General features: G+C 38.7%; 2 protein-coding genes across 9 annotated transcripts; one reads left to right on the top strand and one right to left on the bottom strand.

Moving 5' to 3' along the window:
- Window positions 1-269: 269 nt before the first annotated feature.
- TOMM20L (translocase of outer mitochondrial membrane 20 like) lies at window positions 270-11,250 on the top strand (the record flags this gene model as incomplete). Its single annotated transcript, XM_079125847.1, has 5 exons — window positions 270-405; window positions 564-607; window positions 6,299-6,380; window positions 10,277-10,419; window positions 11,183-11,250. The coding sequence occupies 5 exons, from the start codon at window positions 270-272 to the stop codon at window positions 11,228-11,230; spliced, it is 453 nt and encodes a 150-aa protein (XP_078981973.1). The 3' UTR covers window positions 11,231-11,250.
- Window positions 11,251-11,403: 153 nt separating this feature from the next.
- Window positions 11,404-24,339, bottom strand: TIMM9 (translocase of inner mitochondrial membrane 9). 8 transcript variants are annotated; one of them, XM_079125850.1, is made up of 8 exons: window positions 24,185-24,339; window positions 23,777-23,961; window positions 22,511-22,539; window positions 20,975-21,067; window positions 19,899-19,933; window positions 13,818-13,882; window positions 13,047-13,142; window positions 11,404-11,824 (listed from the first exon to the last, which is right to left on the bottom strand). In XM_079125850.1, exons 6-8 carry the CDS (start codon window positions 13,854-13,856, stop codon window positions 11,690-11,692), a joined length of 270 nt encoding a protein of 89 aa, XP_078981976.1. In that variant the 5' UTR covers window positions 13,857-13,882; window positions 19,899-19,933; window positions 20,975-21,067; window positions 22,511-22,539; window positions 23,777-23,961; window positions 24,185-24,339; the 3' UTR covers window positions 11,404-11,689. The 8 variants fall into 8 exon arrangements, with proteins under 8 accessions (XP_078981976.1, XP_078981978.1, XP_078981974.1 ...); XM_079125852.1 differs by lacking the exon at window positions 19,899-19,933; XM_079125848.1 differs by lacking the exon at window positions 22,511-22,539.
- Window positions 24,340-24,414: the final 75 nt, after the last annotated feature.

The following is a 24,414-nucleotide window of genomic DNA, read 5'->3' as shown; positions in this document are numbered from 1 at the left end:
GGGCAGGGTGCATCTGGAGAAGGGTTCAGAATTTGGAGTGGGACACACCTGGGTTCGAACAGACCTCTGCTACTCGCCGGCTGTGGGGCCTCCGCATCAAGTCCTCTAGGACCTCGGGTCTCCTCATCGGTCCACAAGCCTCGCTGCGAGGCATCAACGTGCCACCGAGCGCGCCGGCAGCGGGGCCACCGAGGCCCCAAGTCGGGTAGGCCCGACGCCCTTCGCCGCCCAGCGCGCGCCCAACGCCCGGCTGGCGGACCCCGCGGCCGATGCCGTGCGTCCGCCCCCTCTTCGGCCTCCTGGCGGCCCTGGCGGCCTGCGGCGCCGTCGCCTTCCTCTGCTACTGTGTTTACTTCGACCGGAAGCGGCGTGGCGACCCCGCGTTCAAGCGCCGCCTGCGGGACAGTGAGTGCGCCGGAGGCCGAGGCGCGGCCGGGCGGGCCGAGCGGCCGCGGGGTGGGTGCCGGGCGGGCCGGGGCGAGCTGGGCCGAGGGCCCCGAGGAGCCCGGGGGTGCAGGCCGGCCTCGCACACCCCGCCAGCACGTGCTGCGTTGTGTTCGCAGAGAGGAGAGTCCAGCGGCCGAGCGCCGAGGAGCGGGGCTCGCAGGTGAAGAGCGCCGGAGCCCGGGCTGGCGCAGTCGCCGCGGCCGGACGTGGTCTTTGCCTTCTTACAAAAGCCAGGGAAGGCAGGGCGGGAGAGCACGGCGGGGTTATAAAACGGCAGCTGTGACACGAGGGACACGCGCTTCTTTCAGTTGGAAGAGGGCGAGGGCGCCTTGGCCAGAACAGAGGCCAGAGCCTCACGAAACGCTGAGCAAGCGGGCGCGCCAAAGCCTCGGGCACCAGCTTCCAGACCCGGCCTCGCAGGGCCATTTTTCCAGCCCGTCGCAGCAAGCGTCTTCGTTTTTTTCTAAAAGAGAATTTGTCATTTGCAAAGATAACCATGGCGATCATCTTGGTGATTGGCTCAGCTTCAGTGAACGCACATCAGCTCTGAAAGTGCTACTGAGCGTTCTTAGGCTTCTGTGTGCAACTCAAGGAATTAAGGGGCGGGGGTGTGAAAAATGGTGGCCTGAGACAGACGTCACCACCCTGCGTACTGGTGTGAATCTACACGGATGGTGTGAATCTACATCGTGCACAACCATAGACACGAAATGATGTACCCCATTGTGTACAGTGAATCAAAATGCAGTCTGTAAAAATTTAAAAAAAGAAGGAATTAAGTTCACCTTCAGTTTTAAAAAGTATTTTTAGTTCTAGATGGACACAATACCTTTATTTTATTTACTTATTATGTGGTGCTGAGGACTGAACCTAGTGCCCCATGCATGATAGGCAAATACACTACCACTGTACAACCTCAGCCCTCCACCTTCATTTAGTCAGTCCACACCTATTTGAGAGCCTTTAGGTGTGAGGCATTCTCCGAGGCGTGGTAGAGATCAGCAATAGGGGAATAAGAAAAGCCCCTAAAGCAAGGTCGGGGATAGAGCCAACAAATGTACCAAGAGCTCAGAGGAGGAGGACAACAGATCATTTTCAGGGTAGGATTACCATGAAGGATGTTCAGTTTACTTACTGTTCTCTAAGGCATGTAAGCTTAAAATAACACTTATTTTGCACCTGAATCTCCAACTAGAGCAGAGCTGGGTGGGGAAAACACCTGTCTGCTCCACTCAACTTCAGCCAGCCTGGCTCTAGAGCAGCTGGCTTGGGTTGTGTGAAGGCTCACTCCCTCAAGTTGGGCAGTTGATGCCTGCTGTTCACTTACCTGGAACTTTTGGCCTGAGCACCCACACATGTCCTCTTCATGTGACCCGAGCTTCCTTATTGTATGCTGGGTGGGTCCCCAGGGGCGAGCAAGGACATCCACATTCAGTATTGTAGAGTGTGAGAGGAAGAGTGCCAGTATGTGTGTGTGTGTGGGGGGGGGAATGCCAGGTAGTGCCTTTTCTTGCATTATTGAGGCCTGCTCAGTACCAGACAGAGGAAATAGACTCCTCTTGATAAGTAGGAAAGGTTCCAAAAGCATATGTGGGATTGGGAATATTACTATGGCTATTTTAAGCAAGTGCAATTTTTCTGCAGAAGACTTTGGAGAAAAAATGTTATTGAATTGATCTAGGAAGGATGTTTGGGAGATAGCATTGGAAGAATTTGGGGTGTGGGTTCAGGGGGGCCAACATTCAGGATGGAGGGAACTACAGCTGCAAAGTGGGGAATCTGCCAGACCTACCCAGTAAATCGGCTTGGCAAAGGAGCCACAGTGAGGAGTAATGGGAGGTGAGGCTGGGGAGCTGAGTAGGGATGGACTGAGGTGAGACTGGCTTTGAAGGCAAGGTTGAGGAACTTGGACTCAATGGAGTGAATACCTGTTCATTTTCTGAGAAGGATTTTTTTTTTTTTAAATGAGGAAAGAAAAAATACTTGGATTGATCAGGCAGGAGTACTAGATGGATTTAAAGAGAGAACAAGCTATTTCAGTAGTAGATGAGAAGTAGTAATTCTAAAGTATTGTGTCAGTGGAAAACTGGGGAGATAGTACATGCTGACAGATTAAAGGATCACGTGGTGGGGGCAGGAGTCAAAGAAACTTCTGGGATTTCAAAATGGAGTCACATTAAAGACCAGCTGACACGGTTAAGGAAACTGGCCAAGATGTGTCTAAGGAGCAGGATGTGAGAGTAAAGTTCCCTTCCCCAACCTGTTTGGGGCAGAGTCTGGAATAGCTCCATGCCTCTCTTCTTTGTTACCCTTATCCATGGTTGACCTTGCACCTTTGTGTATGTGATTATTTAATGATTTCCTGTTTTTTTGGACTAAGCTCTGTGAGAGGCGACCTTCTCTCTTTTTTACTGTCCTGTGTCTCTGTGACTACAGCGCAATTGGGCATGTATTTATTGAATATTTTTCATGGTAGGCAGAAGGAAATAGCTTGCCAAGCCACAGACTGTGAAATTGCAGTCTTCAAGGAGTGCTGTGGCCAGAGAGACAGCTGAGTGGTAGTTTGGTGTCTTCTTTTGGAGACTTAGAATGGCAACTGAAAAGTCTGGACCTTTCTCTATTGTGGTGGATAACCAATGATGGTGACTTTCAGAGAACAGATGCAATTTTTTTTTCTTGATACTGGAGATTTGGCCCTAAGGGTGCTTTACGAATTAGTTTTACCCCTAGCCTTTCTTTTTTTTTTTTTTTTTTTTTGAGAATGTCTTGCTAAGTTGCTGAGGCTGGCCTTGAACTTGAAATCGTCTTGCTTCAGCCTCCTGAGTATCTGGAAGTAGCCACTGTGCCCAGCTTGTTTTACTCTTTTTTTTTTTTCCATACTAGGGATCAAACCCAGGAGTGCTCTACCTCTTATCTATATCCCTGTCCTTTTTATTTTAGTTTTTTTAGTTTGTAAGACAGTCTCACTACATTGCTTAGGGCCTTGCTAAATTACTGAGGCTGGCCTCAAACTTTGGGTCCTCCTGCCTCAGCCACCCAAATCACTGGAATTACAGGTGTGGGCCATCATGCCCGGCTTGTTTTATTTTTTAAAGAAGTTTAGTCTGATGCCAGTGTGGAGAAATGGAGAGGAGGAGAGAAGTTGAAGGCAGGACAGTTCAGAGAGGAAGTAACAAAGATCTGAATTATTTCAGTAAGGAAGATGCAGAGGTAGGCTTTTTCAAATGTTCTTTCATATGATCTTGCAAAAACTCATCTTATTTTGTTGATAAGTAACCCAAGGCAGAAAAAAAGAGATGTCTTTTCCTACCTCTTCTAGAATTTTTCTTCCTTCTTACCCCAGGATCTTTTTTCCCCCAAAGTGCGTTCCATGAACCATCCTTATTAGATTCACCCACAGCATTTGTTAAACTATGTAGATATTCTGATCCTAGCACCAGCAGTTCTGTTTCAGAAGGTCAGGGGTAGCCCAGAGAATTCTTATGGGTAGCCGGGGATTTCAGGCTTTTATTTTTAGTTTTGCAGTGCTGGGGATTGAACCCAGGGCTTCACACTTGCTAGGCAAACCACTCTACCACCCTACTCTGGAGCCGAAGACTCTGAGACTTTAGAATGCATAAGAATCACCTGGTGGGCTTTGTTAAAAATGCAGGTTCGTGGGCCCCACCCCCAGATCGATTCTGTAGGCCTAGGTGGACCCAAGACCCTATAGTTTTTACCAGCTCCTTCTGATGATGGTTTGTGAAACATGTCCTCAGGTTTTGAACTCCTCCCATTTCTGCCTGGAAGATCCTTTCCTTCTTCAAAAGTCATCTCAGATGTACTACTGTAGACCCAGGGCTCCACATTTCGTCCACCTGCTGGACTTTTGTCACGTGGACAGCTAATGTAAACTCATCATCTCTTCCCTGTAGCTGCTCCTTCTCCCATTCCCTTACGATGTTGCTGGTGTCATTGGCCTCCCTGCTGTGACCTTACTCATCTTGCTGAGGTGTCAACCTCATCCTTCATACTCAATATCAGGTTATTTTTCTGAGCCCTTTTGCATCCCACTCCTTCTCTGTCTCCTCTGCTTCTATGCTGCTTCAGGCTTTCCTCGAGGCAGCTTCCTCCTCTGCAAATTAAAGACCAACCTCAGGTTGCCACCACTACCTTCCATGGGTGCCTTCTATATTAACTGCCTTGCTTTCCCAAGGCTTGGAAATAACCTATGTAAAGTTCCTTGTCCATAGTTGACCTTCGGTAATTGCTAATTATTATTGTTGCTGTAATCACCCTATTGTATTCCAACTAAGTAAGATCACTCGATAACACTCCCTGCAGTTTTGAATTGGTTGTGCTGCCTTCTCCAAAATTTATTGAACCTCTTCACGTATGAAATGCTGTCTTCTGAGAAACCTTCCCTGATTCTCCAACCAGATGTAATGTCTCTGCACTTTGAGCCCCAGAAGGCATTGAACTCCTTGTCCTACATACATGTTATTGATCTCTCCCTTTCCATTTCTTAGACTGTGCGCTCCTTGGGGGTGGGCACAAGAGTCTCAGTTGCCTACTCCTTTCAACTCTTGCTAGGGTCCTGCCCTTGTGGATTCTCACTAAACATCTCCTGAATAAGACCTGTAGGTGTTACTGATCATTAGTATATTTGCTGATAAAGTTTAAAAGGTGACCCCTCTCCAAGCTCATCCCATTTAAAAAAGATAATTCTTAGGGAAAACAAAAACCTAAATCCTCTGGTTGTGAAAGACTGAAGCTGAAGTGACTAGGAATGAAGTTGATGTTTTGGGCCAGGGCTTGCCTGCCTTGAAAGACCAGCCCTAGGTTTAGTATCAGCAATGATGCCATCTTGTGACCATGGTTACCTTCATGGACCAGGCTGCAGCAAACCAAAGTATCCTTCTAAAACTCACCAACTGCTCTGCCAACCCCTCACCATGTCCTTGTGAGCCTGTGAATACAGAAGCTTTATTATAGCATCTTGCCTTCCTTACTAGAGAGTTAATGCTGCCTGAACAGGCATCAACCAAATGACCAAAGGGACCCCACAGTTCAGAGAAATAATTATAATTAAGTCAGTAAGCACTGTTGACCCATGCAAGAAAATAATATTGCAACATTCAAAGCTACTTTAGTTATATTAATTATAGTAGTATTTCTGCCATATATTTAGTAGGCTAGGTAAAATATGGATAAGAGTTATTGTAAGCATCTCAACCTACTTTTTTTTTTGAAAATATTTTTTTATATTTTACTGCATTTTGATTCATTGTACGGGGTACATCATTTCATTTCTATGGGGTTGTACACGATGTAGATTCATACCATTCGTGTAATCTTACATGTACATAGGGTAATGATGTCTGTCTCATTCCACCATTTTTATAAGCCCCTCCCTCTCATTTCCTCCTACATAAAGTTTACCCATTCTTCTCTCCCTTCCCACCCCCACTCCCATTATATATCATTCTTCACTTATCAGGGAAAACATCAGCCTTTGGTTTTTTGGGATTGGTTTATTTCACTTAGCATGATATTCTCCAGTTCCATCCATTTTTTTGTAAATGCCATAATATTATTCTTTATGGCTGAATACTGTGCATTTTTTTTATTTTTAAAGAGTTGTTTTATTTATTTATTTTTTTCATGAAAATACTGTGCATGTTTATCACTCAAAATTATAACTGCATTTTAGGAAATTGGTTTGAATACTATAAAGAACAATGACATTTCTCATACACTGGATTTAGAGACTAGCTTCAAGATGTTGTTTTTAAATAAAATTCAATTTTGGTCAGTAACCATATACTTTATATTCATTACTCATTTTTAAACATTTTAAAAATCTTTTCAGTTGTGGGATCTAGCAACAAATGAAAAACTGCAAGAACGGTTTTTGCAAGAGGTACAGATGGGAGAACTTTGGCTATCTAGAGGTAAGAATGTAAATGTTCTTTTATAAGTTATTTATGATAAATTATGTTCAGGAAATGTTATTGATTAGAATTTGTATGTCAAATAACTAGCTAGATGTGTTAACCATTTTGCTTCAGTTTAAAGAAAAGCTGTCCCACCATTTTTACTTCATCACACTGACCCCTCCCTACATTACTTAAAGCCACATATGTCTCATTTATTTTTATGTATGATTCTCAATATATGAATTTTTGAAATGACTTTGTTTTTGTACCATGGGTTGAACCAAGGGGTGCTCCACCACTAAGCCACATCCCCCAGCCCTTTTTATTTTTTATTTAGAGACAGGGTCTTGCTAAGTTGCTTAGGACCTTGCTAAATTGCTGAGGCTGGCTTTGAACTTGCGATCCTCCTGCCTCAGCCTCCCAAGTCACTGGGATTACAGGCATGAGCTACCTCTCCTGGCACCCTTTTAAATTTGAGACAGAGTCTTGCCAAATTGTTCAGGCTGGCTTTGAAATTGTGGTCCTGTTATGTCAGCCTCCCACGTAACTAGGATTACAAGTGTGACTCAAATAATATAAACAGGAGTGATTTTTACACAGGTAATGAAGCTTAAGATATTCATTTACATAGGCCTTTCCCAAGGCCTAACAATTTTTTAATTTATAACTTTATATACCTTTCCTTAAACAGGGCCTCTCAAATTGTGTGTGTGGGCTCACGAAATCTCAATTCCTTTCTAGATGTGGATACTGCCTGAATATAGGGGCAATTAAAATATATAAAACCTTTCAGCTTTAACTTTTATTATAGTAGATGTGGAGAAGGAAATTTTGAATTACAACTTGAGAAAAAAATTTTGTAAGTCCTAGCCCACTGTTAAGTCAACAGTGAATTGCAGGGTATGCTTATATGTACTACCTAGCTAGGTGTGTAGTAGGCTGTATTTTTTAACTTGGTGTTAACTACATTCTGTATTGTTCACTTAATGAAAGTGATGCATTTTTCAGAATGTATCCTCTTAGGATTGGGAGTGTGGCTCAGTAGAATGTGCTTGCCTACTATGCATGAGGCCTTGGGTTTGATTCCCAGCATCTCAGAAAAAAAGATAAAGTATCCTCCTTATTAAGCAACACACAATTACTTATTTGATCACATTTTATTCCTCTTAATGTTCAAGAGCTATCGTGTAATAGTTTAGTTAGATTTAGAGTTGGGTAAGTTATAGATATTGGTGTTACTGGAAAATTGCAAACATGGGTTTTACAATTTTTCCTCTCAAAGATGCCATTTTTTGCGATCCCTAAAGTGATTAATTGACTCTTTAAGGTTTTATTATATGCTTCTATGTTTTACTTATAATGTAGTTCTCAATCATGACTGCTAATTCTGTATATACCATCAAACTCCAAACTGATTAAATCAGTCTCCGGAGATGTGACTCTGGCATCACTATTTTTTTAATCTCCCTAATTGGGAACAAGTATTTCTAATGTGGTAAATTTTCACCCAGTTTTCTGCAATTTTCTCAACTTTGCCCATTCCCTTTTGCCACTGACTCCGATTTTCATTACTTTGCTGTCAGAACATGCAGGTTGAGTATCCCTTATCCAGAATGCTTGGGACCAGGTTCTAACTTTGGAATATATGCATATACATAACAAAATGTATTAGTGATAGAACTTAAGTCAAAAAATGGAATTCATTTGTCTCATATACACCTTATGTACATAGCCTAAAGGTAATTTTATACAAAATTTTTAGTGCACCAGTATTTGAAGTGTGACCTGCCACAGGGGTTAGGTGTGGAATTTTCCACATGTGGCCTTATGTTGTCAGTCAAAAGGAACTTGATTTTGGCTGGGTGAAGTGGTACATGCCTGTAATCCCAGCTACCTGGGAGGCTGAGGCAGAGGACTTCAAGTCTGAGACCAGTCTTGACAACTCTCTCAAAATAGAAACAAAAAAGGGCTGGTGATGAAACTCAGCAGTAAAGCACCTCTGGGTTCAGTCCCCAGTAATGTTAAAAAAAAAAAAAAAAAAAAAGATTAAGAATGCTTTACAGTTCTACAACCATTTCAGTTGTGGTTGTCTATGGTACTAAAAATTTTGATAGGACCTTCTGGGGAGATGGTGTAATTTAATTTATCAGTTGGTTGATTTAATTGACTGAATTGTTTTTGTATTCTATTAGCACCATCAGTCCATTTTTTTTTTGGTACTGGGGATTGAACTCAGGTGCCCTTGACCACTGAGCCACATCCCCAGCCCTATTTTGTATTTTATTTAGAGACAGGGTCTTGCTGAGTTGCTTAGCACCTCACCATTGCTGAGGCTGACTTTTATTTAACTCGTGGTCCTTCTGCCTCAGCCTCTCGAACCGCTGGGATTACAGGCATGCACCACCTCGACCTGCACACCATCAATCTTGAAAGCAGGTACTGTCTTTTTCTTTTGGTACTAGGGATTGAACTCAGGGGCGCTTTACCACTGAGTTATATCCTCAGCCATTTAAAAAAATTTATTACTATTATTTTTAAAAAATAGTTTTAGTTGTAGATGGACGCAGTGCCTTTATTTATGTGGTGCTGGGAATTGAACCCAGTGCCTCACATGTGCTAGGCAAGTGCTCTACCTCTGAGGCACAACCCCAGCCCAAAATTTTATTATTTTGAGACAGGTCCTTGCTAAGTTGCTGAGGCTGGCCTCCAACTTGATATTCTTCTGCCTCCACCTCCCAAGCTGCTGGGATTACAGACCTGCACCACCATACTCACCTTTTTTTCTGTTAAAAATTCAATATAATCAAAGAATGACTTAATGTATCACCTCTATAAAGCTATAGTTATATAAAAATCTTAATGGAAATTTCTAATGTTGGAAATGTAAAATTAGTTATCTAGATAGGCACAAAACCTTGTCTTGCAACCAACATAGTGTTTCTAAGTCAGTTCATGTCCTATGGTCTTTCAGTTTAAGCTTTGTACTAGTCTTGGGAAAGCATTTTTATGACCATGTACTTTGTGTACTTTTTACAGGATCATGTATTTCAACCAATAAATGAAAAAATTCGTTTTCGTTAATAGGAATCTATTATAACTGTAGGGAAATGTATTTTTAAGTTTCCTAGTTATATTAAGTGTGTCAAAATTTCATTTCTTAGGACTATAAATACCGTAAGACAGGCAGTATACTGTCTTCAAGGGTCAAAAATTGGATTTTGTTCCTAACTGTGGCATAAAAATAGCCTTGAAACCTTACGTCAGTTTGCTGATCTTTGAATTTCCTAAAAGTAAAACAAGGGAGTGAAACCAAGTCACTCCAGGTTCTAACTTACACAAATATTATGGTTACTTCCAATCTTCTTAAAACACATTTCAAAACTACTTAGACATCAGAGTTCATAAATTTCTTATTTTTTCCCCATGGATATTATTTCATGGTATGCTAAATCTTGTTTGAAGTCTTTGATAATGGAATCTATTTTTAAAAAGATTAATTTAATTCTCCATCAAACCCATCAATTAAATCAGAATCTCTGGAGGTTAAGACTTCAGGTTTAGCAGGAACATTTTATGTTCCATCTCTTAATATTTCACCAATCACACAAAGATAACTCATGCCAATAAAAGATCACAACACTAAAACTCATAATTCCTCCCTTACATATTCAGTGTAAGAATGCACTTCTAACAGCAAGGGCACACCTACTGTAGTTTGCCTTACAAAATTATTCCTATTGCAGCTTTAACATTATGATGTTCATTTCCCCTCACACTTGAACTCTATTCTTCAAGGAACTTGTCTAAATAGTTTTAAGTCTGATATATTTTTAAATCCTAATTATTAATAATTTGTGGAATGTGTATTTTGAAGAACATTAACATTTTGCTCAAAACTTATTGTGTTTCAGGGGAATGTAGAATGGGAGTTGAACATCTTAGCAATGCCCTTTCAATGTGTGGGCAACCACAGGAACTTCTGAAGGTTTTCAAACATACACTCCCTCCCCAGGTATTTGCGATGCTGTTGCAAAAAATTCCCTTTATTTGCCAGGTGAGCACAAACTTAACTATCTTTGTGAAATATACATAGTAAATAGCCATGTGTGCCTGATTACATAGAAATAGCAAAGTATGTGTGTGAATTGCCTGAAGTTTTAAATATCTGAAGTTTTGGTTGTTTCCTTGCTTTAAGATGAAGCCAGCCTATTCTTCATGTTCTGACTATAATGAATTACATATTTTGTTACTTTACTTGTTTCAGCATTTCTGCTTTAGAGCAGAACAATATTTCTTTACTTCCCACAAACATGACAAAACATACAGAAATCACTTCAGTAAATTTAAACATTTAGGCCAGTTAGTGTTCTCTTAAATGCAAGTTTAGATTGGTAACAAAATTCATTTGTAAGCCAACTGGTTAACAGGTATTAATTCTCTTACGTTTACCAAACTCTTTGGTTTATTTCTGTATCAATTAGAATTTCCTGAAAATACTTGGATGTTTCAGGATTAATCTTAAGGTACTACTTTAACTCTGGTTCACTTTTTAATCTACTGATCCCATGTCAAGACCTACGGTAAACTGTGTATTGTTGGTCAGACTCAGAACCATTCATATTGGACTCAGCTTTTGAACAGGATACAAAATAATTCATATTCTAGTACAGACTCAAGCTAAAGGGAATGTTTCCTGAAGATATATGAAAATGTAGCTAGGATAAGAATGTATAATGCCCATCCTGGCAAAGAAGGGAGGCAAGAAAAGGATCATGCATTAAAATGATTAGCAAGTAACTGTTTTATGTATTTACCAGCAATTTGAGGCAGACATGAATGAACAGGAATACTTGGAGGATGGATGATCCTGATTGAAAAACATTTCAACGTATCCACAGTCCAGTCAGAATACTATGGTTCTATATAGCATAAACAACTGCTCAGTGATATTTCCATTTATTTCACTTTTAGTAATAAAATTTTTTTCTATCTCATACATGATTTGACACATATTTTGGTTTAAAATTAACAGTCACAATGGAAGAAACAATGGTTTATTTTTCTAATCAAGTGACCAAGCTGCTAAATCTTAAGGCCTCAACAAATATATCTTATTATTTTCTCTGAACAATAAGATCTTCTATTTCGATTATTCTTGGTGAACAGCAATGTTGTTTCTTCATTGGTTTCCATTGCCAAACAGTCATGACAGACGGTTTAACATGGTGCCTACTGTTTTCAGGGGATTCCATCATATGAATCCTCATTTCCAGTGCAACACCTGTTGGCAATCTTGCATTGAAAGTCCATCCATCAGGATTTCTCTATCGTGGTTGACCAAGGAGTCCTGCTTTGGCTGCCAGGGCTTCATTCTGCTGAATATGATATTCCTGAAATCTCATGGATATTCTTTGTGTCATTTTCAAATATTTCTGTAAGCAATGTTCTGAACAGGTGATCTAGAAAAGGGAAGATCGAAGAAGCAACACAAAGACTGATTTTTTAAGATGCATGTACTCTAAAAGAACCAGTTGGAACTGGTGAACTAAGTAGCACAAATGGGTAGCAAGTGATCTTACCTTTAAATTGTTGATACAAGAATTAACATATACTAAATGCCTACCAGTTTGCAGGCACTAAGAACTATGATAGGTCTCTCTGCCTTTATGAAGTTCTGAACTAGATTTTTTGCTAGTATATATATACATACATATATATTTGAATTCTGCTTTATGTCAGACTGAATAGATTTATCTTCATGAAAATCTCACATACATTTTAAGCTATATTAATGAACAAAAGTTTAAGAACAAACCAGTCTTGGAGATTTATTCTGATCTGCAGAGAGCTCTTCTTGTCTGTTCCTCTCCAGTTTTCCCTAGTAAACCTGGCCGTGGTTTACTTGGTTACTTGTTACTTGAGTAACTTATCTTGTTACAGGAGCTAACAGCCTCCTCTTATTTGATTACCCACCAAAATTTTCATTGTGGGGGGCAGACCCAAGATATTTGCCAGTATATTTTAACATTAACTGAAAGCCCATAGTCCTATCCTCTTAGTTAGTGGATATATGCTTAGTAGCACGTTTGTTCCTTTTTAATGAGAAACCCCATTCTCAACCTTTTACTTTTTAACAATATTACATTAGCATCACTCCTAAAATTTGTCAGTTATTTAAGAAGTTCTTAATGATTGTTGGTTATGTGTTAAGTTCTTATCATGAATGTTACCAATATAAGTGTTTTGATAAGGATATTAAAAGTTAGGATTTCTAATAGGATTGAGCCCACCTATGCAATATGAACCGCCACATTTAAGCTTTGCTTTTTTTCAATGAGAACCTGAGTTCTCAGGGCCATAGAAAGGTTGTGTTGTTTCTTTAGCCAGGCCATCTCTACTGAAAGGTAATCATTAAGAATCTTTGTGATGGAAAAGCAACTCAGCAACCCCAGGTATCTTCTCTAAAAAGGAAAATCTTGGTAGAGTGTGACTTTCACACGAAATTTGGAGTCATGAAACATTCTGTGCTCATAGATCATTGGCAGCTTCAGTTCCTCCAAGCAGTGGTACATAAAAGGCAGCCCAAATTCCTGTCATAAGTAGGAACAAGTGAAATGCTTAGGGGCATCCTACTGTTTATGACAAGCTTAGAGAATTTTTAGTGAGCAACACTTTTCATACCTCTTCAGGTTTTACTTCTCTTGTTGTGAAGTCTTTTACACAGTCCAAAAAGCAGGTTTCTGTAAGTTTATTGTAGGTTCCAAGGAATTCCCTAAACTACAAATAGAAAGTTCTTTAATATTCAGTTTTTACAATAAAGATGTATTAAAACTTTACCAATATTTTGTTATTTAAACAAAATACCTTGTTGCTTGAAACCATAGATTCTCTTGCTAACTTAAATAGGTATAATATGATTTACAAAATTTTCAAGCTGTACATTTTTTGCCTTCTGAGTACTGGCCAGAATAAAAATATACATGTAGCCAGATGTGGTGATACACACCTATAATCCCAGGTACCCAGGAAGATGGAGTCAGGATGATCACAAGTTTAAGTTCAGCCTGGGTAACTTAGTGAAACCCTATCTTAAAAAAGAAAGGGGTAGGGATATAGCTTTGTGCTTGACTAGCATGTGTGAAGCCCTGGGTTCAATCACCAGTAACACACATAGACACGCACACTCAGAGTCAGGTGCAGTAGTCTGATGTACATGCCTATTATCCTAGCTACTTGGGAGACTGAGGCAGATCACTTGAGTTTGGGAGCTGAAGACCAACTTCGGTAATATAATGAGACCATGTCTCAAAAACAAAAAAGTATGCTTCATGTAATATCTGTTTTTGGAAATGAAATATAACATTTATTTTGTGAGATCTCTGACTGACTTGGTTGCACCCATAGTACCTTATGTCACCCCCCAATCCTGTTCCCTTAATTATAATACCTTACCTGTTTTATCTGATCAGATTCTGGTATTTGTGCAGCCATATTCTTTTGGTATGTTTATTAGTCACCTGATTTAAAAGTTAAAAAAAAGTCAGTCTGTAGTGTTTTTTTTTTTTTGGTTAGGTCAAGAGTTAGCTAATCACTGTTCATATTTTATAAATTTCCAACTGTACATATAAATTATATGCCATCCCCAATCTCACAGATCATTAATGACAAGAGAACCTCACAATTTACAGTTAAAATTTTCTAATGTTAGCTATGGAACTCAGAGTTCCTATCTTAATGAAGTCTCCAGCTTTAAGACAGTTTGCTCTGCTACTTGCAAAGCCACTTGTTAAAACCCCATTTTTAGTACAGTTTTAAGGGGACCAAGAGAACTCTAGCATCTTCTTAAAATTTCTTAATTATTCCACTGGTTGCTAATTTAACTCCGACCTGAGCTGCTAATGATGCTTTTACTATATGTAAACGTGTTAATTCTTAACAAACACCATTCACTTTTACATCAACAATGCTCATGAAAGATATTCAGAATTCCAGAAGATTCTAAAAGAAAACTAGAGGAGTTATACATTCTGCAGTTCATAAAGGGAAATCACAGAGCCTTACTAGAAACTTCTAATCTAACTTTGGGACAACAGAGAGAAAGGGAGATAAGGAAATAAAAAAAAAAAAAACAAAAAAAAAAACTTTCTAAATTACTGAGGTATTATTTATTTACTACATTATGGTTAGCTCTAAAAGGGTTGAGCATTTCATATAAAAGGTTCATATAAAATAAAGCTGTTTAAAATAGAAATTAAACAGCATGTAAAAGGAAGAATAAGCAAATACTGATCACATATACTGTAGGCTAACTTAAATGTATGCATTATATTCCATTTTGAGTTTCCTAATAAACAATGCAGAAAAGGTAGACTGTATGTGTATACCTTTCTCACTAGATCATCAATTACTTAGTTGCCTTGAAAAGCACAAAAGTATGACAGTATTATGAAAATTAGCATTCTCATTTTAAGTAAAACATAAGCAGTGTTAATTCCACTTTAACCACTCCTAACCATGTATACACTTTTTCCCCTTCTGCATTTACTTTTCCCTTCTCTTTTTTCTTTATCCTGAATATTTGTGATAACTACTGATATTTTAAAATAGTCATAAGCAAAGGAAAGCATTAGTTCTTTTCTATTTGGTATGTTAGTCTCATTCTAGATGTAATAGCTCTTAGTTTTCTTTGGAGTAATGATTAATAAAAAGTGTAACTGTAAAGAACTTTGGGTTTAGTAGTAACAAGACATAACCCTTCCAACCCCCTTTTTATCTGCTGCTGAACAAACACTCTAGTAGAAATTTTAGGTGAGCCTAAAGTTTAGGCAACTAGTGTTCCATAAACATCTTGCAAATTAACAAGAATGCTCTTTATTCCTGTTTTATTCACAGTGTTATAAACAATATGTATATATATTTTACTATATAAACTACTTGGAAAAACACCAAGAATTAATTGAAGGTAACCATTTTTCAGATATTGCTATATTACCATATGTTTCAGGTAAGGTACTAACCATTAGAGTTCCCCTTAATTGTATGTAAGTTATCAAACACAGATTCCATCCCCTCTAACTGGTTAACTGCATTGAAATCCAAGCCTATTTAATCATCTTCCTGTATCATCATCAAACTTACAGTTCAAATCTTGGCAGTTATGATTCTAATTAACTGGTTTATGTTCATTCAATAAACATTTACTGAATGTGTTGAGGACTGTGCTAATTATGAAACTAGATTATGAAATATGCTTCTGAGGCAAGATGCATTTTTATGTCTGCTATAAAATACCATTAACCAGTCAAAGAAACAGTATTCTGTATGTGTATCATGCAGTGATATTATTTAGGACATGTGCTTCCAGGAAAATGGTGTAGCTGTGCCTTTCCTCATTCCTTTAACAATGTACAACTAAAAAAACCTACATTATATGTAAAGCAAATACAAGACGACTTTTGAGAGGTAGGTAGGTGGCAAACTGGCTAGGGACCTTGGGATCAGAAACACAGGGGACAATTCTGTTTTTTTTGTTCTTCATATAGACTTAAAAGCTGAAGAAGCTGGCCACCTGCAAATGGGGGGGGGGGCAGTAAAAAAAAAGTACCTCCCTCCCCCAACAAAAGCTTGGTCTCTCTAACCAAAACTGCAAGATAGAAAACTAAATTTAGACAGTAATCATTGTATACCTATCAAAGACTACAGAAAAAACTGTGACTCTTATCCCCACCCATATCACCTTAGGCCAACTGGGAAGCCTAGATTTCCATCTGCAGGGGCTGTAATGAGATGCTCCAACACCTATACGGTAGTGCTGTCAGACAAGGCTGGTTAGGGAAAAGCTCATTCATCCCTGACGGGCAGTAGGAAGATCCCTTCCCCTGACTAACACCAAGTGTCAGTGGAAACCACACTGGGAGCCTAGCTTCCACCCCAATTCTTTCCCTCTGGGATACTATCAAAGAAGGCCTATTTGAGATTCAGGACTTGCATTACTGCTCCATGATAAATTAGGCCATATGCCCATATGCCTTACTGTGGTGTCAGTAGAGGCCACTGGGGAACAGCAACAAGGTACTCTAGTCTTTCCCAGCTAGGAATGGCTGAAAGCATCCCAAATTCAGCAAAAAAGACATAAACCTAAAATCCAAGAAGCTGAATGAATCCCAAACAGCATAAACCCAATAAAATCCGTATCAAGTCAAACATCTAAAATCTAAAGACCAAAAATATTTGAAAGCAGTGAATGAAATACAACATCTTACTATAAGGAAAAACTGATTAGGATGATAGCAGATTTCTCATCAGAAACTGTGGAGGCCAGAAGGAAGAGGCACAAAGTGCTGAAAGAAAAGAATGGTCAATCCAGAAAAATGTATTTAATAAAAGTGTCCTTCAGGAATGAAGAAGAAACCAAGAAACTAACACACACAGACCTGCCTAAAATAGTAGTTAAAGATTTTAAACAGAAAACAATAGAAATAATGTTGGGACATAAAGAAGAAAAATACAGAAATAAAAAAATGTTAACCGCAATACATTTTCCTTCTCTTCTTGAGCTTTCTACTTTATTTTCATTGGTTGCAGCAAAAAATCACAAGACCATTTAATGTGGTTCTAAATATATGTATGCAATAGCTGGATGCAGTGCACACACTGGTAATCCCAGAGACTTGAGAGGCAGACGGATTACAAATTCAGGGCCAGCCTTAGCAATTTAGTGAGACCCTCAGCAACTTAGCAAGACCATGTCTCAAAATAAGAAATAAAAAGAACTGGGGCTGTAGCTCAGTGGTAAAGTACCCCTGGGTTAAATCCTCAGGACAAATATACATTCAGTAAAACTATAGATAAATCAAAATGGACCACAGGATGGCAGGAAAAGAAACAAAACAATGAACAAACAAAACAAAAAAGTTTAAGCCCTAGTAGGCGAAAAAATAAATACATTAATCACAAGAAAGCAGGACTTTGGATTAGGCAAAGAGGAGAAAGGGAAGGGAGAGGGGATGGAGAAAGATGGTAGAATGAATTGGAAATAACTTTCTTATGTTCATATATGAATATGACCAGTGTAACTCCACATCATGTGCAAGCACAAGAATGGGACGTTATACTCCATGTATGTCAAAATATACTCTACTGTCATGTATATCTAAAAAGAACAAAAAACAAAAAACAAACAAACAAAAAAAACCCCAAGCTATTCTATTTGGGTGAATTTAAATTAAATGTTTAAAACTTATGTTAACAAGGAATAAATACACGTTACAAAAAAAATTTAAAAAAAAGAAAGCAGGAATAGATAATATTAGAGGAAGTAGACTTTAGAACAAAGAAAAATTTTAAAGACATAAAGGGACTTATAGGGGCTGGGATTGTAGCTCAGAGGTACAGCACATGCCTAGCATGCATGAGGCACTAGATTCGATCCTCAGTACCACATAAAAATAGATAAATGGTATTGTGTCCATCTACGACTTAAAAAAAAAAAAAAAATATAGGCCAATATCAAGAGATCCTTAGTATGCATACATATTAGCAATCCTTAAAATGTATGCATCAAAAACATCTGTAGTTGGGTGTGGTGGTGCACACCTGTCATCTCAGCTACTAAGGAGGCTGAGGTAGGTGAACTGCAAATTAGAGGACAGCCTCAGCAACTCAGGGAGATATTTCTGTCTCAAAGAAGAAAAAAAAAAAAAAAAAAAGAAAGAAAAAGGTCTGGGACATATCTTATTAGTAGGCATTTGCCTAGCATGTGTGAGGCCCTGTGTTCAATCCCTAGTACTGAAAGCAAAACAACAACAAAAAACTGCATTTCTGTATGCTAGTAATGAACATAAATGCACACTAAAATTATAACACCAATGACAATTACTGAAAAAAAATACGGGGTAAAGTATGTTAAAAATTATAAAATGCTAATAATTAAGATGCAATAAATAGGTTGATGTATTCACAGACTAAAAGTCTCAAAGAGTAAGAATCAATTTTCCCGAGACTGATTTATAGGCTTAGGGTAATTTTAACCTTGAATTAAGTCTGCACTTTATACAAAAAATCAACTCAAAAGGAATTAGGGACTGAAAGTCAAATACGAGAACTTCTCAGGCATTAGTGCTAGGTAACATCAAAAGCATAATTTGTAAGAGGAAAATTTTCATATACCATATTTTAGAAATATTAAAAACTTGCTTTGTAAAATATATCATTAACAGGATGAAGAGATAACTATAAACCAGGTGTGGTGGTACACACCTGTAATGCCAGCTTTAGCATTTTACTGAGACCCTGTCTCAAAAAAAAAAAATTTTATCTATCTATCTCTTTCTATATATACACATACATATATAGGAGAGAGAAGAGAGAGATATGGATGGAGGGCATAAAGCATCTCTGGGTTCAATCCCCAGAATTTAAGCATATAACTACATATCACTCACTCTACAATTCCATTCCTATGCCATTTATTTTCGAGAAATACAAACTGACATTTCCACAAAAATGTGTCCCTCCTTATTTATAGAAACTTTATAACAGTTGAAAATGGAAACAACTCAATTTCTTTACTGGGTATTCTGCTAATAAACTTCCTATTTATACCATGGAATGCTATTCAGCAACAAAAGAGATGAGGTGTGGATACATGCAGCAGCTTGGAGAATTATGTTGAGTGAAAAGTTATTTTAATGTTACATAGTATATAATTCCATTTATGTAACATTCTTGAAATGATGGAATTACAGAAATGGAGACCATATTTGTGGGTGCCAATGGTTAAGGGGAGGAGGGTGGGACTGGTGTTTTGCTACAAAAAAAGGTAACACAAAAAAGCTTTGTAATGGAAATGTTCTGTATCTTGACAGTATCAACATCAATATTCTGGGTGTGATATTTTGCTCTAGTTTTATACGATGTTACCATTATGGAAAACTGGATAAAGGACATAAGATCTCTGCATTATTTCTTATAGCTGTATATGAGAGAGGAGAGAGAGAGAGGGAGGAGAGAGAGAGAGAGAGAGAATAGTATTCTAATCCCTGCCCCAAAACAAGATGCAGCAATATAAATGTTGTTAGTAAGAGATCCAAATTAGGATGGAGTGGTGGTGTATGCCTGCAATCCCAGTTACATGGAAAGCAGAGGCAGAAGGATCACAAGTTTGAGGCTAGTCTGAGCATTTAGTCAAGATCCTGTTGGGGGGAAAAAAAAACCCAAAAAACCAAAAAAACAAAAAGGGGGCTGAGCCCTGGATTCAATCCCCAGTATTGGAGTAGTGTGGGGAGAATTCCAAGTTAGACTTTTTTTGGATTCCCACTCAAAAAACAGTCTGGAAAAGATTTAAGAACTGGTAAGACAACTTTATGAAACTAGTATGACATGAAACCACTTTTTGTGGGAACTTAAAAAATACAAGGGCAATAAAACATGTATTAAGGAACTTGCTTTGCCAGTAGGCATCTAGCTGAAAGTACAAAAAGCCATCCACCTGACCTGAGCCTTCTGAATCGCTAAACTAGATACAGTACTCACTGTATCTGAGGACATGCAGCAAACTGGATTTTCCACTGTTCACACCAAAAAAGAAAAGAGATCTGATTTCCTTAGAATTAAGATCTTAGAAAAACACCTTAGAAAATTTACATGAGTAATCATAATAATCCAGTTCTTTCTTATTCCTACCCTTGTATTCCCACAGGTTAAAATTCATGTTTATTAACTTTTCCATTCACAAGTTAGAGATAGAGAAGGTATGAAGTTTTAAAATGTTCTGTAAATTTCAGAGACTGGTATACTGTGCTGTATCGATCCTCTCCAAACCCCTTATTATGCAATTCATGGTGACAAATGATGGATATTATTGGGAAGTCTTTGACAAGACATAGATGAAGAGCACCCCAACTGGTATTGGTATGGATTTCTTTTTTGAAATTCTTTTTTCTTTTTTAAGTTGTCTTTTAATGTACACTTCTTAAGCAGTCTCCTCCTTTTAAAAAAAATAAAGTTTATTATACTATAAAAGTAATATAATCTACTGATTATACTTAAAGACCACTGCTAACATTATGATTTTTTCCTAGAATCATTTCATTATTATAACTATGCCTAAATCTCCATAGCTATTTATTCTCTGTAGTGTTACCATTGTCAAGATTATGGTGGAACTAGCCACAGACAACTATTCATAGAAAACAGTGGAAATGCTCAAATGGATGATTTTCAGATTCACTCTATAGTATGAGGTCTTCTAAAATCTTTCACCATTCATTCTGCAGTTATTTAATCATGAGGTACTGACTGACAAAGACAAATAAGCCATGTAAAACCGCTGATGGTGAGAATAGGTTGCAGCAATGTGGCTGTCTTTTTTTGAGTCTTAGTTTCTTTTCTTACAGAAAAGGTTTGTTATTGTAGAGGCAAATAACCAAACAGGAGTTAGGGTCAGGTTAAATTCCTGAAATCTGGTGCAGGACAGAAGAGACAGAACCTCTAGCTTAGGTCTTAGGAATGATGATAGCAATGCTGTTAGTTTTGTGCCAAATGATATATATTATAGAACCAAAGAACTTAAGAGTAAAGGGAGATCTTATCAGTCATCAAACTCAAACCTTTTCTGATGCATGAGTTTCCTTTCTGTTCTGGAAAAGTGGTTGTCCAGCCTTTGCTTGAACGTCTGTCTCCAGTGAGGCCTGATTTCTTACCTGAAAAATTAGGGTGTTATAGTATGACTGCTGAGGCCCCTTGGAGCTCTAATAGTCTTTCTAATGAAATCTAAAGTTCTGTGGCTACATTATTTTTTAAAAAGCCTCTTCCTTTTTATTAACAGGTTAAATGACACATCAGGGTTTTTTTCCCCCTGCTGTAACGGGGATCAAACCCAGGGCCTTGCACATGCTAAGCACAGACTCTACTATTAAACTATATTCCCCAGTACCCCCTCTTCCTTTCCAATGAGTGAAATTAGTTTTCTCTATTCTGAGATTACAGTTCTTTAGCGTACTTAATGTCATCCTATATATTATACTTCTCTTATGATTCTCCTAATAATCCTGAGAGGGAAAGTTAAGGATACATTTACAGGAAATCACTTTATAAACAGTAATTGCAACAGTGGGGATGTATTGTTCAAACTCTAAGATCCAGTGTTTTCCCTCTTACACCCTGAGACCTGTTTCTAATAAGTTGTTATTTTGAATACCAGCTATCTAAAAAAATATTCTCCAAATAGACAAACGTGTTATAAGCTCTTATGTTTTTTCATCAACTCTTATTTTTGCTTACATATTTTCTCATGTATTAACCATGACTATTATCTCTTCCCTAATGCACCTAGTACCTTCCCTAAATTATTTTCCTTTCCTTCTCAGAATGGAAATCCATTTACCAAAGAACAAGAGATTTCAAAGGCCCCAGAAAAATCATATGCAGATTTGTACTAACTTTGAAGCCAAAATCCTAATTCTGCTCAAACTTAGTTTACAATAAGTAATTCTTCTGATGTCCTTGGCCCTATCATTATAATTGCTCCTGGTCTTTGGTCATTGGTACTGGTAATTGGAATCTCGTGGTTCAGGTGAAGACCATAGAGTGACCAAGTAGTTGGGGAACAGGATATATCTATAATTTTAAAGCATCTCCATTTTGTATCACAGAAAGTAAAGTATTCCTTCACATTGGAAAGATCATAGTCACCATATTAACCAAGTGATTAAACCTAGCACTACATACATTGAGTCACAGCATTAGGTATTTTGTGGTGGGACCCAGTAAGGCACAGAGCATTACTTATGTGGCATTTCTGGAAAAAAAAAAAAAAATGCTCTAACTGTGATCACGAGGGAATAATCAGGAAATCCACAATGTGGAATAACTGGGCTGGTCTGTTTAAAAATGCAGTAACGAAAAGGTTGATCTAGATAAAGAAACTGAAGAGTCATGACAACTATATACAGTGTGTGAACCTTGAATGGATCTTGAATCAAAGGAACTTTTTTTTTTTTTTAACATAAAAATAGACACTTCTGGGGTAATTGAGAAATTTGAATGTTATCAAGTATGATAATTTATTGATGTTGTGTAATACAATGTCCTTAAGGAGACACATGAGGAATAAATTATGGTTAAAGTTCATGTTTGCAACTTACTTGCAAATGGTTCAGCAGAAAAATTTTATCTATATATGCACATGGATACAGAGTGGGAAAGAAAAAGCAAATACATGTTAAAAGGAAAAAAAAAAAAAAGCCCTTCCGACCCATGTTTTTTGTGCCAGTTATCATTTGAGGTCAAATATCTAAATTGTTATTTACTAACTTGTTTGATTAATATAACCTAGTAAGAATCACATGACTCTTTAGATTATTTGCAGCAGATTTAGGAAGTTAGTTTAGTCAGATTTAGGTTGTCTGATTAAATGATAACCCTAACTCACTGTTAACCAGAGCAATTCTGAAACATAATTCATACTGCTTTCAGACTAGAAAGGCTGGCTTCAGGGTATAAAGAAATGAGCCTTGGGCACTGGAGGATGACATTAAAGGGATTGTTAAGATCCAAATTATTCATGTCATCTTAATAAGTGCTTTTGCTAGACCTTACAGAGCAAAGAGGCAAGATAGGTTGTATTTTTTTTTTTTTTATCTTTCACACCCAAATTTCATCTAGAAATTACGGGAGTCAAGTAACCTCCTGCTGTGCCGAAACTGTAATTCTTTTAATACACATACAAATTGTGAACAGGTTCAACACAAGAGACCAATATCAATAGGGAAAATGTAACTGACATAATAATGATTGTTAATTACAGAAATTCATCAAGATACAAAAATAAGTGAAATGTTCTCTAAAGCTGTCTCTTTAAGGTCCATTTTAATTCCAGACTTCTATGCAAGTAGACAGCTGAGATGTAAAAGAAATAAAATTCGTTATCTAGCTTTTGCATCGTCCTACGTCTTTCACTTTGATTAATCTATTTTAAAGGCTACAGACAGCAAGGCGAAAAGGGAAAGCTCTGAGTAGTGCGTCTTCGAAAATGAGCAGATCAGGAAAGGGGGGTTGGGCCCGAGAGTCTAGAAAGGATTTTTCAGTTAAAGGATGGTCTCCTGCCGGTCAGCGCAAGGTCAAGGCACAGAATACCTTACAGCCTGGTTCTCTGTCTTCCTCCAAAGACCCCGACTCCTCAAACCCTAAGCTAGAGGGGGCTCAGGGCCTCAGGCTCCCACCCTCGCCCGGTTGACACGGTCGCGGCGTAGGTCCGCACCCGCCGTACACACTGCCCGGGTCCGCAGCCCCCCACAGTCGACGTGCAACGCGGCGGCTTTCTCCGGGGACCCTGCCACCTTCCCAGAACGGAGCTGCCGCCCCCCACCCGGGAGCCCCGGGATTCTGAGGGCAGAGAAAAGAGACCATACTTAATCACAGGCTCTCGCATCCGACACTGGTACGAGGCTGGGGGGCTGCAATACAGGTCGAGTCTGGGGGTTGAGGGTCGGGGTCAGGGCGCCACGGGCCGCTGGATAGCAGAGAACACGTGGGAGCGGTGATGTCAAATAGTACTTAAACCCTTTGACGCAGATTCTTTACAACGCGGGGAAATCTAGGGAACAAAAAATACAGTACCATTAATGAATTCTGAAATCCACTAAGAATTAACTTCGTGACTTTCTGCTTAGCCAACGCTCTCTATTCCTGACTCTATCTCCGACAACGACCCGAATCTATCAAAGCTCTTTGGAAGACTAATTTACTTAGCCCCACGATCCTAACGGTCTTCAGGAGCTACAGTGAAAATAGTCCCTAATAAACACGAGTAGTATTACCAGTCAGGTCTGGAGCGTTTCAGTCGAAGATGAGTCTCTAGAATTTTATCCAACATCTTAATCTTGTAGGGAGAGGTGCTGCCTTTAAAATAAAAATAAATTCACATCTCTTTTAAGCTTTTCACAGTTGGAGTTTGTTTCCACCCGGAGAGGGATGAAAGTGCACCGAGGAATACTTGCTTTGTGGTTGGATGTTTTGGACGCTTTTCTTGGCGCGCATGCGTGTTGTG

This window comes from Sciurus vulgaris, assembly GCF_902686455.1.
Source record: "Sciurus vulgaris genome assembly, chromosome: 2".
In the NCBI taxonomy this organism is placed as follows: Eukaryota; Metazoa; Chordata; class Mammalia; order Rodentia; family Sciuridae; genus Sciurus; species Sciurus vulgaris.
The sequence above is the reverse complement of the archived record's forward strand: the minus strand, read 5'-3'. Positions and strand labels throughout refer to the sequence as shown.

Excerpts from the sequence above, each read along its gene's own strand:
- TIMM9 (XM_079125850.1), bottom strand. The coding sequence starts at position 13,856 with ATGGCTGCACAAATACCAGAATCTGATCAGATAAAACAG. Across the intron at positions 13,143-13,817 it reads AATCTGATCAGATAAAACAG|TTTAGGGAATTCCTTGGAAC; the intron begins GTAAGGTATTAT and ends TTCTATTTGTAG. Across the intron at positions 11,825-13,046 it reads GAGAAGTAAAACCTGAAGAG|ATCACCTGTTCAGAACATTG; the intron begins GTATGAAAAGTG and ends TCCCTTTTCTAG.